This window comes from Heterodontus francisci, chromosome 16 (genome assembly GCF_036365525.1).
Source record: "Heterodontus francisci isolate sHetFra1 chromosome 16, sHetFra1.hap1, whole genome shotgun sequence".
Taxonomy (NCBI): Eukaryota; Metazoa; Chordata; class Chondrichthyes; order Heterodontiformes; family Heterodontidae; genus Heterodontus; species Heterodontus francisci.
Genome location: NC_090386.1, coordinates 86097552 through 86113291, shown reverse-complemented (window position 1 = coordinate 86113291; position 15740 = coordinate 86097552). Strand labels below are relative to the sequence as shown.

Sequence of the window (15740 nt, the reverse complement as noted above, 5' to 3'; positions counted from 1 at the left end):
AGTTTTTCGAGAAGGTGACCAAACAGGTGGATGAGGGTAAAGCCGTGGATGTGGTGTATATGGATTTCAGTAAGGCGTTTGATAAGGTTCCCCACGGTAGGCTATTGCAGAAAATACGGAAGTATGGGGTTGAAGGTGATTTAGAGCTTTGGATCAGAAATTGGCTAGCTGAAAGAAGACAGAGGGTGGTGGTTGATGGCAAATGTTCATCCTGGAGTTTAGTTACTAGTGGTGTACCGCAAGGTTCTGTTTTGGGGCCACTGCTGTTTGTCATTTTTATAAACGACCTGGATGAGGGTGTAGAAGGGTGGGTTAGTAAATTTGCGGATGACACGAAGGTCGGTGGAGTTGTGGATAGTGTCGAAGGGTGTTGTAGGGTACAGAGGGACATAGATAGGCTGCAGAGCTGGGCTGAGAGATGGCAAATGGAGTTTAATGCGGAGAAGTGTGAGGTGATTCACTTTGGAAGGAGTAACAGCAATGCAGAGTACTGGGCTAATGGGAAGATTCTTGGTAGTGTAGATGAGCAGAGAGATCTTGGTATCCAGGTACATAAATCCCTGAAAGTTGCTACCCAGGTTAATAGGGCTGTTAAGAAGGCATATGGTGTGTTAGCCTTTATTAGTAGGGGGATCGAGTTTCAGAGCCACGGGGTCATGATGCAGCTGTACAAAACTCTGGTGAGGCCGCACCTGGAGTATTGCGTGCAGTTCTGGTCACCGCATTATAGGAAGGATGTCGAAGCTTTGGAAAGGGTGCAGAGGAGATTTACTAGGATGTTGCCTGGTATGGAAGGAAGGTCTTACGAGGAAAGGCTGAGGGACTTGGGGTTGTTTTCGTTAGAGAGAAGGAGGAGGAGAGGTGACTTAATAGAGACATACAAGATAATCAGAGGGTTAGATAGGGTGGATAGTGAGAGTCTTTTTCCTCGGATGAGGATGGCAAACACGAGGGGACATAGCTTTAAGTTGAGGGGTGAAAGATATAGGACAGATGTCAGAGGTAGTTTCTTTACGCAGAGAGTAGTAGGGGCGTGGAACGCCCTGCCTGCAACAGTAGTAGACTCGCCAACTTTAAGGGCATTTAAGTGGTCATTGGATAGACATATGGATGTAAATGGAATAGTGTAGGTCAGATGATCGGCGCAACATCGAGGGCCGAAGGGCCTGTACTGCGCTGTAATATTCTAATTCTAATTCTAATTCTAATTCTAAAAGCAAAATACTGCAGATGCTGGAAATCTGAAATAAAAACAAAAAAGTGCTGGAAATACTCAGCAGATCTGGCAGCATCTGTGGAGAGAGAAGCAGAGTTAATGTTTCAGGTCAGTGACCCGTCATCAATTTTAACCAATTAAAGGGGGAGGTGAGGCAAGAGATAGCAAAAGATAAGCTGTTGATGGGACAGAGGGTCACAGAGAACAACTGACAAGGTCATGGAGCAAAGGCAAAGAGTGTGTTAATGGTGTGCTGAAAGACAAAGCGTTAGTGCAGAGAGGGTTTAAATTGACAGAAAAATGAACAGCCCTGGCCAAAAGCACAAACATGAAAAAAACCAGTGGGCAAGCACATGGTAAAAAAAAATGGATGATGAAACAAACTAAAATAAAAAGAAAAAGAAAAAATATTACTAAAAATAAAAAAGGGAGGCCCGTCATGCTCTGAAATTATTGAACTCAATGTTCAGTCCGGTAGGCTGTAGTGTGCCTAATCGGTAAATGAGATGCTGTTCCTCGAGCTTGCATTGATGTTCACTGGAACACTGCAGCAATCCCAGGACAGAGATGTGGGCATGAGAGCAGGGGGGAGTGTTGAAATGGCAAGCAACTGGAAGCTCCGGGTCATGCTTTCAGACTGAGTGGAGGTGTTCTGCAAAGCGGTCATCCAGTCTGCATTCGGTCTCCCCAGTGTAGAGGAGACCACATTGTGAGCAGCAAATACAGTATACTAAATTGAAAGAAGTACAAGTAAATCGCTGCTTCACCTGAAAGGAGTGTTTGGGGCCGAGGATAGTGAGAAGAGAGGGGGTATTACACCTCCTGCAATTGCATGGGAAGATGCCGTGGGAAGGGGACGAGGTGTTGGGGGTAATGGAGGAGTGGACCAAGGTGTCACAGAGGGATCGTTCCCTTCGGAATGCTGACAGGAGAGGGGAGGGGAAGATGCGTTTAGTAGTGGCATCACACTGGACGTGGCGGAAATGGCGGAGGATGATCCTTTGGATGTTGAGACTAGTGGGGTGGAAAGTGAGGACAAGGGGAACCCTGTCACGTTTCTAGGAGGGAGGGGAAGGGGTGAGGGTGGAGGTGAGGGAAATGGACCGGACACGGTTGAGGGCCCTGTCAATCACAGTGGGGGGGAATCCTCAGTTGAGGAAAAAGGAACACATATAAGAAGCGCTGTTGTGGAAATTAGCATCATCAGAGCAGATGCGTCGGAGATGGAGAAACTGGGAGAATGGAATGGAGTCCTTACAGGAGGCAGGGTGTGAAGAAGTGTAGTTGAGGTAGCTGTGGGAATCGGTGGGCTTATAATGGATATTAGTAGACAGCCTATCTCCAGAGATGGAGACAAAGAAGTCGAGGAAGGGAAGGGAAGTGTCAGAGATGGACCATGTAAAGGTGAGAGAAGGGTGGAAATTAGAAGCAAATTTGATGACGTTTACCAGTTCGGGGCGGGAGCAGGAAACGGCACCGATACAGTCATCAATGTACCGGAAAAAGAGTTGGGGGAGGCAGCCTGAGTAGGACTGGAACGAGGAATGTTCGACATATCCCAAAAATAGACAGGCATAACTTGGACCCATGCGGGTACCCATAGCAACACCTTTTGCTTGAAGGAAGTGAGTAGAGTTGAAGGAGAAGTTGTTCAATGTGAGAACGAGTTCAGCCAGGCAGAGGAGGGTGGTGGTGGATAGGGACTGGTTGAGTCTCTGTTCAAGGAAGAAGCGGAGAGCCCTCAAACCGTCCTGGTGGGGGATGAACGTATAGAGAGATTGGATGTCCATAGTGAAGAGGAGGCGGTTGGGGCCAGGAAAGTGGAAATTGTCAGAATGACATAGGACGTCAGAAGAGTCACGGATGTAGGTGGAAAGAGACTGGACCAGCGGAGAAAAGAAGCAGGAACAGGCTGAAACGATGGGTCCCCCAGGACAGTCCTGTTTGTGGATTTTAGGAAGGAGGTAGAAGTGGGCTGTCCAGGGTTGCGGGACTATGGGGATACAGGCAGCAGGTTTGTTAGCTACTGAAAGGGAAAGCAGATTAATGTTGTCAGGTGAGATCCTCTGTCCAAAAGGACAGGTTTTTTAAAATTAATGTTTTGATGGAGAGTAAGGCTGGTGCACCTTTGCAAGTAAAAGAGTAACTTAATCCCACAGTCCAACTTGCTCATTCTCACTCCTCTTATTGCAGGGGAGCAGACCTGTTGGCAGTCAATGCAGATGGGAATATGCCCTATGATCTGTGCGATGATGATCGGACGCTGGAGCTCATCGAGACAGCAATGGTTAACCAGGGTAAGTCTCACGAAGATAATTTAGCAGGTAGCTATGTTCATCGTGATTACGTAGAATTCACAGCACAAAATTGGGCCATTCAACCTAACTGGTCTATGCCAGTGTTTTTGCTCCATACCAGCCTCCTTTTGCCCATCTTCATCTAACCCTATAAGAAATCCTTGTATTCCTTTCTCCCTCGTGTATTTTATCTTGCTTCCCCTAAAATGCATCTATGCTCTTTGGCTCAACTATTCCTTGTGTTAGCAAGTTCAGCATTCAAACCACTCTCTGGGTACAAAGGTTTGTACTGAATTCTCTATTGGATTTATTGGTGACTATCGTATATTTGTCGCTCCTGGTTTTGCACTCCCCACAGGTGGCAACATCTTCTCTGCATCTACCCTTTCATGATCTTAGAGACCTCTATAAGATCATTCAGAGCCTTCTCTTTCCTAGAGAAAAGAGTAACAGCCTGCTCAGTCTTTCCTGATAGGTATAACCTTTCAGTTTTGGTATCAACCTTGTAAATCGTTTTTTCTACATCCTTTTAATAATATGGAGACCAAAACTGTGCACGGTATTCCAAGTGTGGTCTAACCAAGAGCTCTCCATTTTTGGCAGGACGGTTTTGAGAGTCACCTCTCTCTTTCACTTTGCTGTGCAGTTCATGAAGGAAAGATTGGGGAAAAAAATCCTTTAGCTAATTAAGCATGTGAGGGAGAGCAGAAACTGAACCTTCGAGTCTTAGACACTCTCCAGATCTTCAGAACGTGGGGGGGGAGGAGGAAGGAGAGAGGTTGTGCCAGGAATTATTGAATCAATAAAGTTGCACACCTCATAAGCTGATTTCTCCCTCCTCCACCACCATCCCAGCTTTACTCAAGCACTCAAACAATCCATTAAAACAATCCTTAGCTGCTGTACTCCATCCTGTTTCTGAATGTGAAGTTTTATGTTCTAACTTTATATTTTCTAAGGCGGCCGGGGGCAGCAGACGCGTGGGCACGTCACCACCTCCAAGTTCCACTTCAAGTCACATATCATGCTAACTTGGGAATATATCACTATTCCTTCATCATCGCTGGGTCAAAATCCTGGAAGTCCCTCCCTAACAGCACTGTGGGAGCACCTTCACCACAGGGGCTGCAGCCATTCAGGAAGAAGGCTCACCACCACCTTCTCAAGGGCAACTTAAGGATGGCCTTGCTAGCAATGCTCACATCCCCGTGAATGAGGGTGAGGCAGGCAAAGGAAATGGAGGAGATGAGAGGGAATGAAGAGGAGGCAACCAGGGATATCAAGTAGAAAGGCAGTCAGTTGGGAAAGTGGACAGAAAGGAACTGCACCTTCGTTTTACGAATTAACCATATCATCATTGTATCTTTTGCAATACAGAAAAAAACCCATAAGCTATTTTTAGAAAAGGATTGCGCAGCCAGAGGAATTTGATGGTAAACATTCCAGAAATTCCTTCTATCAGGAAAGATTGGTCAGGACAGATTTATGATATTTAGCTTCCTCAGTACCTCCCAATTCTTTACTAACAGTGGTTTTGACCTTTTGCTGCAAAGTTTAGTGCACCATCTTGAAAATTTCATTTAATGGAAATTAACATCAGAAAGTTTGGGCCCTTTTGCCAAATGTCCCATGTTTTAGTAACTTGACATGGTGGTACTTTAAATTTTTATCCCCAGATGTTTTAAAATTGATATTCTTCAGGATTCTGTTGGAGATTGCCTGTAAGAGGCCCTGCTGCCAACTGTCACTAACAGGAATATCCCCCTCAGTCCTCATCAATCAGTTCCTCCCCAACCTGAGTGTTTTATATTAACAGTGCCAATGTTTCACAGCAGGAGCAAAGCATAGAGTAGCACTGAGAAATCTATTAAAATAGATATTAGGCTTGCAGCATTATCTAGCTTGTAGAAATAAACAGAAATTGGGTTATTTGTACACCCGCAGCTGATACATGTTTGTGTACATAAACAAAGAAAGAACTTGCATTTATATAGTGGCTATCATGACCTCAGGATGTCTTAAAGCATTTTACACCCAATGTCGTACATTTGAAGTGGGGATGTTCGCTGATCATTGTATGATGTTCAGTACCATTCGCAACTCCTCAGATACTGAAGTATTCCCTGTCCATATGCAGCAAGACCTGGACAACATTCAAGCTTGGGCTGATAAGTGGCAAGTAACATTCGCACCACACAAGTGCCAGGCAATGACGATCACCAACAGGAGAGAATCTAACCATCTCCCCTGGACGTTCAACAGCATTACTAATGCTGAATTCCCCACTATCAACATCCTGGGGGTTACCATAGATCAGAAACTGAATTGGAGCAGCCACACAAATATTGTGGCTACAAGAGCAGGTCAGAGGCTGGGAATTCTGCAGTGAGTAACTCACCTCCTGCCTCCCCCAAGCCCTGTCCACCATCTACAAGGCACAAGTCAGGAGTGTGATGGAATACTCTCAACTTGCCTGAATGAGTGCGGTTCCAACAACACTTGGGAAACTTGATGCCATCCAGGACAAAGCAACCCGCTTGACTGGCACCCCATCCACCAGCTTAAACATTCACTCCCTCCATCACTGGCACAGAGTGGCAGCAATGTGTACCATATATAAGATGCACTGCAGCAACTCACCACGCCTCCTTCAACAGACCCGCGACCTTTATCACCCAGAAGGACAAGGGCAGCAGATGCATGTGTCATCAGCCAGGCTTGGCATTCAAGCCCCTCCTCCGTGGGGAAAAAACTTTGTACACCACCAAGTCCCCAGTGATGTGTATCTTTATTGCTTAGCGTTATAAAATTCCATTTAATAAAGAAAGGAAGAAAAGAGTTGCATTTATATAGTGCCTTTCAAGACCATAGGACATCCCAAAGTGCTTTATAGCCAATGAAATACTCTTGAAGTGCAGACACTGTTGTAATGTAGGAAATGTGGCAGCCAATTTGCACACACCAAGCTCCCATGAGCATCCAAGCCACACACCATCCTGACTTGGAAATTTATCGCTGTTCCTTCACTGTTGCTGGATCAAAATCCTGGAACTCCCTTCCTTACAGCACTGTGGGCGTAGCTGCACCAGATGGACTGCAGCGGTTCAAGAAGGCAGCTCACCACCAACTTCTCGAGGGCAATTAGGGATGGGCAACAAATGCTGGCTTTGCCAGTGACGCCCACATCCCACAAAACAAATTTTAAAAAGTCACTGTTGTAATGTAGGAGATACGCAAATGCACCAAATTGACTCCAGTGTATCAAGATTTCCTTGTTCTTAATGTTTAAATGAATGTTTATCTAAGGTGAAATATCACCTTTACATTTACTGTCATTTCCTCCAGAGTGTATGAGATTGCAAAATATTAACATAAATGCTGTTATTGTGTAGTCAGCTGCATTAGAGTCATAGAGCCGTACAGCATAGAAACAGGCCCTTCGGCCCACCGCGTCCATGCCGACCATAAGGCCTATCTATACTAATCCCACCTGCCTGAATTAATTCCATATCCCTCTATACCTTGCTCATTCAAGTACCTGTCCAGATGCCTCTGAAATGTTGCTACTGTTCCTGCCTCCACCACCTCCTCAGGCAGCTCATTCCAGATACCCACTATTCTTTGTGTGAAAAATGTACCCCTTTGATCCCCTTTAAGCCTCCTCCTACTCACCTTAACCTATGCTCTCTAGTTTTAGTCACCCCTACCATAGGAAACAGACTCTGGCTATCTACCCTATCTATGCCTCTCATAATTTTATATACCTCTATCATGTACCCTCTCAGCCTCCTTCGCTCCAAGGAAAACAGACCCAGCCTATCCAATCTCTCTTTATAACTCAAGCCCTCCAAACCAGGCAACATCCTTGTGAATCTTTTCTGCACCCTCACTAGCTTAATCACATCTTTCCTGTAGTGCGGCATCCAGAACTGCACACAGTACTCCAAATGCAGCCGAACCAACGTTATGTACAACTGTAACATGACGTCCCAACTCTTGTACTCAATGCCTCGGCCAATGAAGGCAAGCATGCCATATGCCTTCTTCACCACCCTGTCTACCAGTGTTGCCACTTTCAGGGAACTTAAAAATTTGCACCCCAAGGTCTCTTTGCTCAAACACTCCCCAGGGCCCTGCCATTCACTGTATATGTCCTGCCCTAGTTTAACTTCTCAAAATGCATCACTTCACACTTGTCTGCATTAAATTCCATTTGCCAATCCCTTGCCCACTTTCCCAGTTGATCTATGTCCTGCTGTTACCTTAGACAACCTTCTTCACTGTTCACTATACCACAATTTTGGTGTCATCTGCAAACTTACTAATCATGCCCCTTATGTTCACATCCAAGTCATTAATATATATGACAAACAACAGAGGGCCCAGCACTGGTCACCGGCCTCCAATCTGAACAACAACCCTCCACTACCACCCTCTGCCTCCTATCACCAAGCCAATTTTGTATCCAATTTGCTAGCTCACCCTGGATCCCATGTGTTTGAACCTTCTGGACTAGCCTACCATGCGGGACCTTGTCAAAGGCCTTGCTAAAGTCCACGTAGACAACGTCCATCACCCTGCCCTCGTCAATCCTCTTGGTCATCTCCTCGAAAAACTCAAACAAATTTGTGAGACATAATTTCCCACGCACAAAGCCATGCTGACTATCCCTAATCAGACCTTGCCTTTCCAAATGCATATAAATCCTGTCTCTCAGAATTCCTTCCAATAACTTTCCCACCACTGATGTAAGGTTCACTGGCCTGTAGTTCCCTGGCTTATCCCTGCTGTCCTTCTTAAATAAAGGCACAACATTAGCTATCCTCCAGTCTTCCGGTACCTCACCCGTGGCTAACGATGATACAAAAGTCACTGCCAGGGCCCCAGCAATCTCCTCCCTTGCTTCCCATAGCATCCTAGGATACACCTGGTCAGGCCCTGGGGATTTATCCACCTTAATGCGCTTCAAAACCTCCAACACCTCCTCCTTTGTAATGTTGATATGCTCCAGGATACCGCTGTTCTCACCCTTGAACTCACTAGCTTCCATGACCTTCTCCACGGTAAATATGGACGAGAAGTATTCATTTAAGACCTCGCCCATTTCCCGTGGCTCCACACGTAGATTGCCACACTGATCCTTAAGGGGACCTACTCTCTCCCTAGCTACCCTTTTACTCTTAATATACTTATCTAAGTATAAGGTATTTAAGGTACTTACAGTACCTTGCTCTACGGCAGCGAGGCCTGGACAACGTATGCCAGCCAAGAGCGACGTCTCAATTCATTCCATCTTCGCTGCCTTCGGAGAATACTTGGCATCAGGTGGCAGGACTATATCTCCAACACAGAAGTCCTTGAAGCGGCCAACACCCCCAGCTAATACACACTACTGAGTCAGCGGCGCTTGAGATGGCTTGGCCATGTGAGCCGCATGGAAGATGGCAGGATCCCCAAAGACACATTGTACAGCGAGCTCGCCACTGGTATCAGACCCACCGGCCGTCCATGTCTCCGTTATAAAGACGTCTGCAAACGCGACATGAAATCGTGTGACATTGATCACAAGTCGTGGGAGTCAGTTGCCAGCATTCGCCAGAGCTGGCGGGCAGCCATAAAGACAGGGCTAAATTGTGGCGAGTCGAAGAGACTTAGTAGTTGGCAGGAAAAAAGACAGAGGCGCAAGGGGAGAGCCAACTGTGCAACAGCCCCAACAAACAAATTTCTCTGCAGCACCTGTGGAAGAGCCTGTCACTCCAGAATTGGCCTTTATAGCCACTCCAGGCGCTGCTTCACAAACCACTGACCACCTCCAGGCGCGTATCCATTGTCTCTCGAGATAAGGAGGCCCAAAAGAAAGATACTTATAGAATCTTTTAGGATTCTCCTTTATCTTATCTCATGGCCCCTTTTCGCCCTCCTAATTTCCTTCTTAAGTGTAGTCCTACATCCCCTATACTCCTCGAGGGACTCGCTCGATCCCAGCTGCCTATACCTGACATATGCCTCCTTCTTTGTCCTGACCAGACCCTCAATATCCCTTGTCAACCAAGGTTCCTTAAACTTGCCAGCCTTGCCCTTCCATCTAACAGGAACATGCCGGCCCTGAACTCTTCCTATCTCAATTTTAAAAGCCTCCCACTTGCCAGACGTCCCTCTTTACCTATAAACAGCCTCTCCCATTCAACTTTTGAGAGTTCCTGTCTGATGCCATCGAAATTAGCCTTCCCCCCAATTTAGGACTTCAACCTGAGGACCAGTCCTATCCTTTTCCATAACTATCTTGAAGCTAATAGCTTCAGCCTTTTTTCAGTTGGCAGCACTCTTGCCTCTGAGTCAGAAGATTGTGGGTTTAATTCCCACTCCAGAAACTTGAGCACAATAAAAATCAAGGTTGACACTCCAATGCAATACCGAGGGAGAGTGTCGCTCTGTTGGAGATGCTGTTTTTCGGATGAGATGTTAAACCGAGGCTCCGTCTTCCCTCTCAGGTGGATGTAAAAGATTCCATGGCACTATTTTGAGGAGGAGCAGGGGAATTATCCCTGGTGTGCTGGCCAATATTTATCCTTCAATCAACATCACAAAAATAAATTATCTGGTCAATATCACTTTGCTGTTCGTGGGAGCTTGTGTGCAAATTGGCTGCCACATTTCCTACATTACAATAACGGCTGCACTTCTAAAGTATTTCATTGGCTGTAAAGCACTTTGGAATGTCCTGTGGTCTTGAAAGGTGTAGATAAATGCAACTCTTTTTTTCCCCCTTTTTATTAAATCGGGTTTTATAAGGATAAGCAGTAAAGAAACACATTACTGGGGACTTGGTGATGCACAAAGTTATTTTCTCTGGGGGAGGGGCTTGAATCCCAAGCCTGGCTGATGATTTTGAATGAAGCTGTCCTCTCTCTGCTGGCTGTAAGGATATGAGGTGAAATGAGTCGAGCAGTCTTAACCCAGGCCTATAGTGAGCTCAAGGACACAGCACAAACCACCCTTAATTTGGCACTAATTATCATTTATTTTCTAATACTGCTCAGAGAGACCATAAGGACTTCTGATGCAAGAAATGCTTGGCTGCTTTATCATGAACTTTACTGTGCAACTAGCTGTGCTAAGAACATAAATAGCAGCAGGAGTAGATGACAAGGCCCCTTGAGCCTAACCTTCCGTTCAGTACGATCATGGCTGATCTTTTGCCTCAGTTTCACTTTCCTGTCTGCTCCCCATATCCCTTGACTCCCTGAGGGATTAAAAATCTATCGATCTCAGCCTCGAATATGCTCAACGATGGAGTATCACAACCCTGGGTACAGAACTCCAGAGATTCACAACCCTTTAAGTGAAGACATTTCTCCTCGGTCCTAAATGATCGCTATTATCTGGAGGTTGGTGATGCTGACACCTGGAAAATATTTAATAGTCAAATGCTAACATCCTTCAGGTTGAGTACAGAATTTAAAATTCAATAAATTTTGGCAGCCCATTAGGTTTTTATTTTCATTTTTCTGCATTCAACATCTGTCTTTATTATTAAAAAATCACACGCATTTCCTGTCAAATTTCCTGTTTTCACCATTTTTGGTCACACTTTTACAACAACTTCCTATGCAAACATTTAGAGAGTCACTGTTCACGGGTGGTGGGGGGGGGGGGGGGTGGCGGGGGCAAGTGGGGAAGTTCGTAACTTTGATGGAAAAACTTGGAATGCTGGGAAAAAAGAATTTACACTGCTTTTCCATGGTTTCTGTGGCTCTTCCACCAATGGTATGGTGGATGAGAGGCAATAACCCGCCCCACCCAAACCCCTTTAGAATGGAAATTCTGCATGTAAACAACTCTCTCATAGTTGCCAACAGTGGTAGTGCTGTCTAGTGGAACAAGTTCCTAGATTTATCTCCGAGCTCCATCAGCATCTTGTTTAAGTACAGAGTGGGTATTGACACTGTTGTAGGCGGGGGAAGCCTTACAGCAATCAGCCTATGTCACAGCAGAGTCTCTACACAGTGCAATAAACAGAACGCAACCTAAACTACAGCACAGTGTCCCAATAAAGCAGGATAATTTCTCCAGCAACATGCAGTGAGTGGAGGATAGTTGCACAATACAAATTATGCACGTAAAATCAATCCCGGTCACTTACAGCAGTGCCGTTTCCAAGCGAGAATTATCCAATCATCTGGCTTCTGTCTGGGACTCATACTGTCACTATATGTAGCCATGTAAAATAGCTTATGTCCATCAGCTAACTGTTGGCAAATTGCAATGGAGAATTTCCAAGTGGCATAACATTTTTAAACAGCAAGTAAATATTCACAGGGTTTTCCTCATGGTCTCCTTCACAGCAGCTGTTTCCATATTCTTAAAAAGTAAACTGCAGCGTAGTTACAAACCGCCACTATCTGACTGGAACATTAATTCCATCACTGAGTATAGTCTTTGCTCATCTATGATTACAGAAGAGAAACCTACCTGATATTTTATACAGTTTTTTAATAACTGGTGCTGTAATTTCCTATAAAAGTTTTTCATGCCGTAAAGTAATAAATATTGACCTGGTGTGAGAGCCTAAACTTTGCAGAAAATTACACAATACAAGTTCTGGGTATAAGCCATTCTCCAGTGAAGCCATGTTACAAAGAATCCTCTATGGAAAAGAGAAACTGTCACATTGCCTCTGGTGGTGGATTAAAAATATGCTCTCTAAATATTGCAGCAGATGGCTGATAATGTGGGACAGTGGCTGAGGGTTCATAAATAAATAACTGAAACCTATGTGCTTTTGGCTTAAGATCATTTGCTGCATGGCTGACTGAGTTGGGCTCTCACGAGAATGGAAGGAGGGCAAGGGAGATCTTTCAGTGCGAGTTCCTATGCAGAAATTATGTTTTGCCGATCTCCAATAAAGCGTTTCTTAAAACAGTTTCACTGTGTTGGAGGGTTGGGATGGCACAATTAATGTACATACAAAGGATTGAGAGATTAAACTAGTTACGATCATATATCATTCTCAAAGCAGCGTTATTTTGATATTTTAATGGCATGTTGCTTCATTATCTGATAGTCATAGTCATTTATGACACAGAAGGAGGCCATTCGGACCATCGGGTCCATGCCAGCTCTCCACAGAGCTATGCAGTCAGCCCCACTCTCCGGCTCGATCACCGTAGCCCTGCAAGTCTATTTCTCTCAGGTGGCCATCCAACATCCTCTTGAAGTCAATGATCATTGCCACTTCCACCACCCTTGTGGGCAGTGAGTTCCAGGTCATTACTGCCTGTTGCATAAAAAAGTGCTTCCTCACATTCCCCCTGCATCTTTTGCCCAAAACTTTCAATTGTGTCCCCTAGACAATGTATCATTTGTTAATAGGAACAGTTTTTCCTTGTCTAACTTATCTAAGTTACATTTTTATAGCGTTTGTGTTAAGCAAAAAGGTATATCTCCTGAAAGGGGAGCAGGTTAACTGGAACCTATACAGCAACTGTGAACAATAACTGCCAAGACTTATGTGACCTGTTTGGTATGATAAAGCAGTTTTGAACTGTAGCAAGGACACAGGAAAGCATGATCAATGTACACAACTGAGCTGTAGGATAGCGATTGTGTGTCCGTTTGGAGTGCACTCGCCCCCTGGATCAGAGAGGTTGTGAGTTCAAACTCCCACACCCGGAGTGGGGCTCATAATCCAGGTTTACTGAGGGATTGCCTCACAGTTTGTCATCTTAATGATGAGATGTTAAACTGCTGCCCATTCGTATTGGTGGGTGTTAACGATGTCATCACTATTTGAAAATCAGGAAATTCTCCGTATCCTGGCCAATGTTCTTCCTTTAAACATCACATGAAGAAACTACCAAAAGATTAACTGGACATTTATCTCATTATTCTATATGTCACGTTGCTTCAGGCAGGATCATTGAATTTGGAAAATAATTTTGTGTATGACATTTTATGAATGATTATTAATTCGAAGTGTGTGCATGAACCAGCTGATCAGTTGTTTCCCTTTCTGCCGCTCCTATCCTTCTGCTTGAAAGAAATAACAAAATGGCACAGTGAGCATGAGAATGAACACAGCTCCACATTCCTTCAGTTTCCCTGCTGGAGCTGAGGTTCTGATGAAACAGAATTTTCTGATTAGAGTGAAAGAAAGAACTTGCATTTATATAGCACCATCCACAAACTCAGAACTTGTCAAAGCACATTACAGCTAATTAAGTCCTTTTGCAGTGTAGGCACTTTTATAATATAGGAAATACGACAGCCAATTTGCGCCCAGCAAACTCCCAAAAACAGCCATATGCTGTTGTCCAGATAATCCTTTTTTTTTTAGTGATGTTGCTTGAGAGATAAATATTGTCCAAGTCACTGGGATAACTTCCCTGCTCCTCTTCAAAATCAGATTCTTTACATCCACCTGAGAGGGCAGACAGGGCCTCAGTTTAATGTCTCAGCTGAAAGATGACAACTCCAACAATGCAGCACTCCCTCAGTGTCAGCTTAGATTTTGTGCTCGAGTCTCTGGAGTGGTAATGAACCTTCTGACTCCAAAGTGAGAAACCTACCCACTGAGCCACGGCTGACACTGTGAGGCCAGTTGGAGAGCTGATAGTAGGAGGATTTAGGCTCTTGGCGAAGTATCAACATTGATGTCGATTTGCATACATCACATTGCCTTCCTAACTGCTTCATCAGACCAAACAGGAAACCTGCGTCTTGGCTGTTGATGGTTACAGTCACTATAAGTGTTCCGTTTACCAAGCCTATGAATTCAACCAGTCTCCTAAATATCTGTATGAAGGTCTTGTTGACTGAGTTTATTTTGTGTCTGAGGTCATGTCAGGCTCTCATACCCATTTATAGTTTTGTTTTGGTGAGTTTCAGCATGGTGAGGGATGCTAACAGTGGGGAATGGCACCCTTTCTGTTTCAGGTGCTCAGTATCAATGTCAAGCACTCTCTCAGATTAAGTGCAACATAATCAGGTGCAGAATAAAGCTCCCTCTACTCTGCTCCTGACAACATATCCCAGGCCTAACCCCAGAATAACATATCCTGCTGCATCAGTACGACAGTTTTTCCATTCTGTGGCCTTTCTGAATAAGGTTGCCAATTAATACTGAATAAGGGACTGTTTTTACTATGGGCCCGTACTCACCAGGAGCTGGAATGAGATCACCCAACTCAATATGCATGCTAATCAAACACAGGACACTTTCATTCCGTCAGTCTAGCCTGGAATTGAATCAAGTTGCCAGAGTTCAAAGAACTGTTTGCTAACCCACAGCACCAACCGAATCCCCCCATTCTTGTTTGTATGCTGTCTATAATGGTATTTTGGTTTAGTTGAGTTAAACACACGGAAATATTTAATTGGTTCAATGACTCTGTTGAAATGCTGTCTTTGAATTGCACCAAGTGGGTTTCCCATGGCCTCTTGCTTTCCCAACATTAGTCACTGGAAGTTGATGACTCATCTTTTTCTAACACCAATGCTACTCAGAAGTAAGCGGTCGGATTCTTATAAAAACCCAACTGGTTCACTGATGTCCTTTAGGGAGGGAAACCTACCATCCTTACCTGGTCTGGCCTACATGTGACTCCAGAGCCACAGCAATGTGTTTGATTCTTACCTGCCCTCTGAAGTGGTCTGTGCGTGCCACTGAGGGTACTCACCACCACCTTCTCAAGGGCAATTAGGGATGGGCAATAAATGCTGACTTTGCCAGTGATCTCCCCATCCTGTGAATGAATTTTTAAAAAAACAGTTAGTGCTATTAGGGTTGCCAATCCTCCAGGATTGTCCTGGAATCTCCAGCAATTAAAAATTAATTAATTGGACACTGCTGCAAGCAACTCCAGGAGAAAAATCATGACTGCTTTTATTTATTAGTTGTAAAAATATTGGAGATGGGAAAAAGGGCTGTTTGACTGGCATGATTGGCAGTGTGGGGTCATATGATGAAGTCTCCAGGAATATATCCAATAGAGTTGGGAACCCCAAGTCCGATCCAGCTGTTGGGTAAAATCTGACTTTTGGAATCTGGGGTAGAGGAGAGAGATAGAATGACATTTACCAAGTTTACCACCAATTCATTAGTGCTGCTTAGTTTTTTTAAAACTTTTTATGCCAGACTTACAAATTAGCTAACATGAAGTAAAGTATTTATATTGTGTTTGGCATAGATTATCAACCAATTGGTGTAAAATGGCTTAAAGTAACAG

General features: G+C 44.5%; 1 protein-coding gene across 3 annotated transcripts in view; it reads left to right on the top strand.

The window, feature by feature from the left end:
- LOC137378284 (protein phosphatase 1 regulatory inhibitor subunit 16B-like) overlaps window positions 1-15740 on the top strand; it is a 149001-nt gene that overhangs the window by 108455 nt on the left and 24806 nt on the right. For all 3 annotated transcript variants that reach the window (XM_068048525.1, XM_068048526.1, XM_068048527.1), the window contains exon 5: window positions 3410-3513. In XM_068048525.1, the coding sequence (XP_067904626.1) occupies window positions 3410-3513 (104 nt within the window). The remainder of the gene's footprint in view (window positions 1-3409; window positions 3514-15740) is intronic.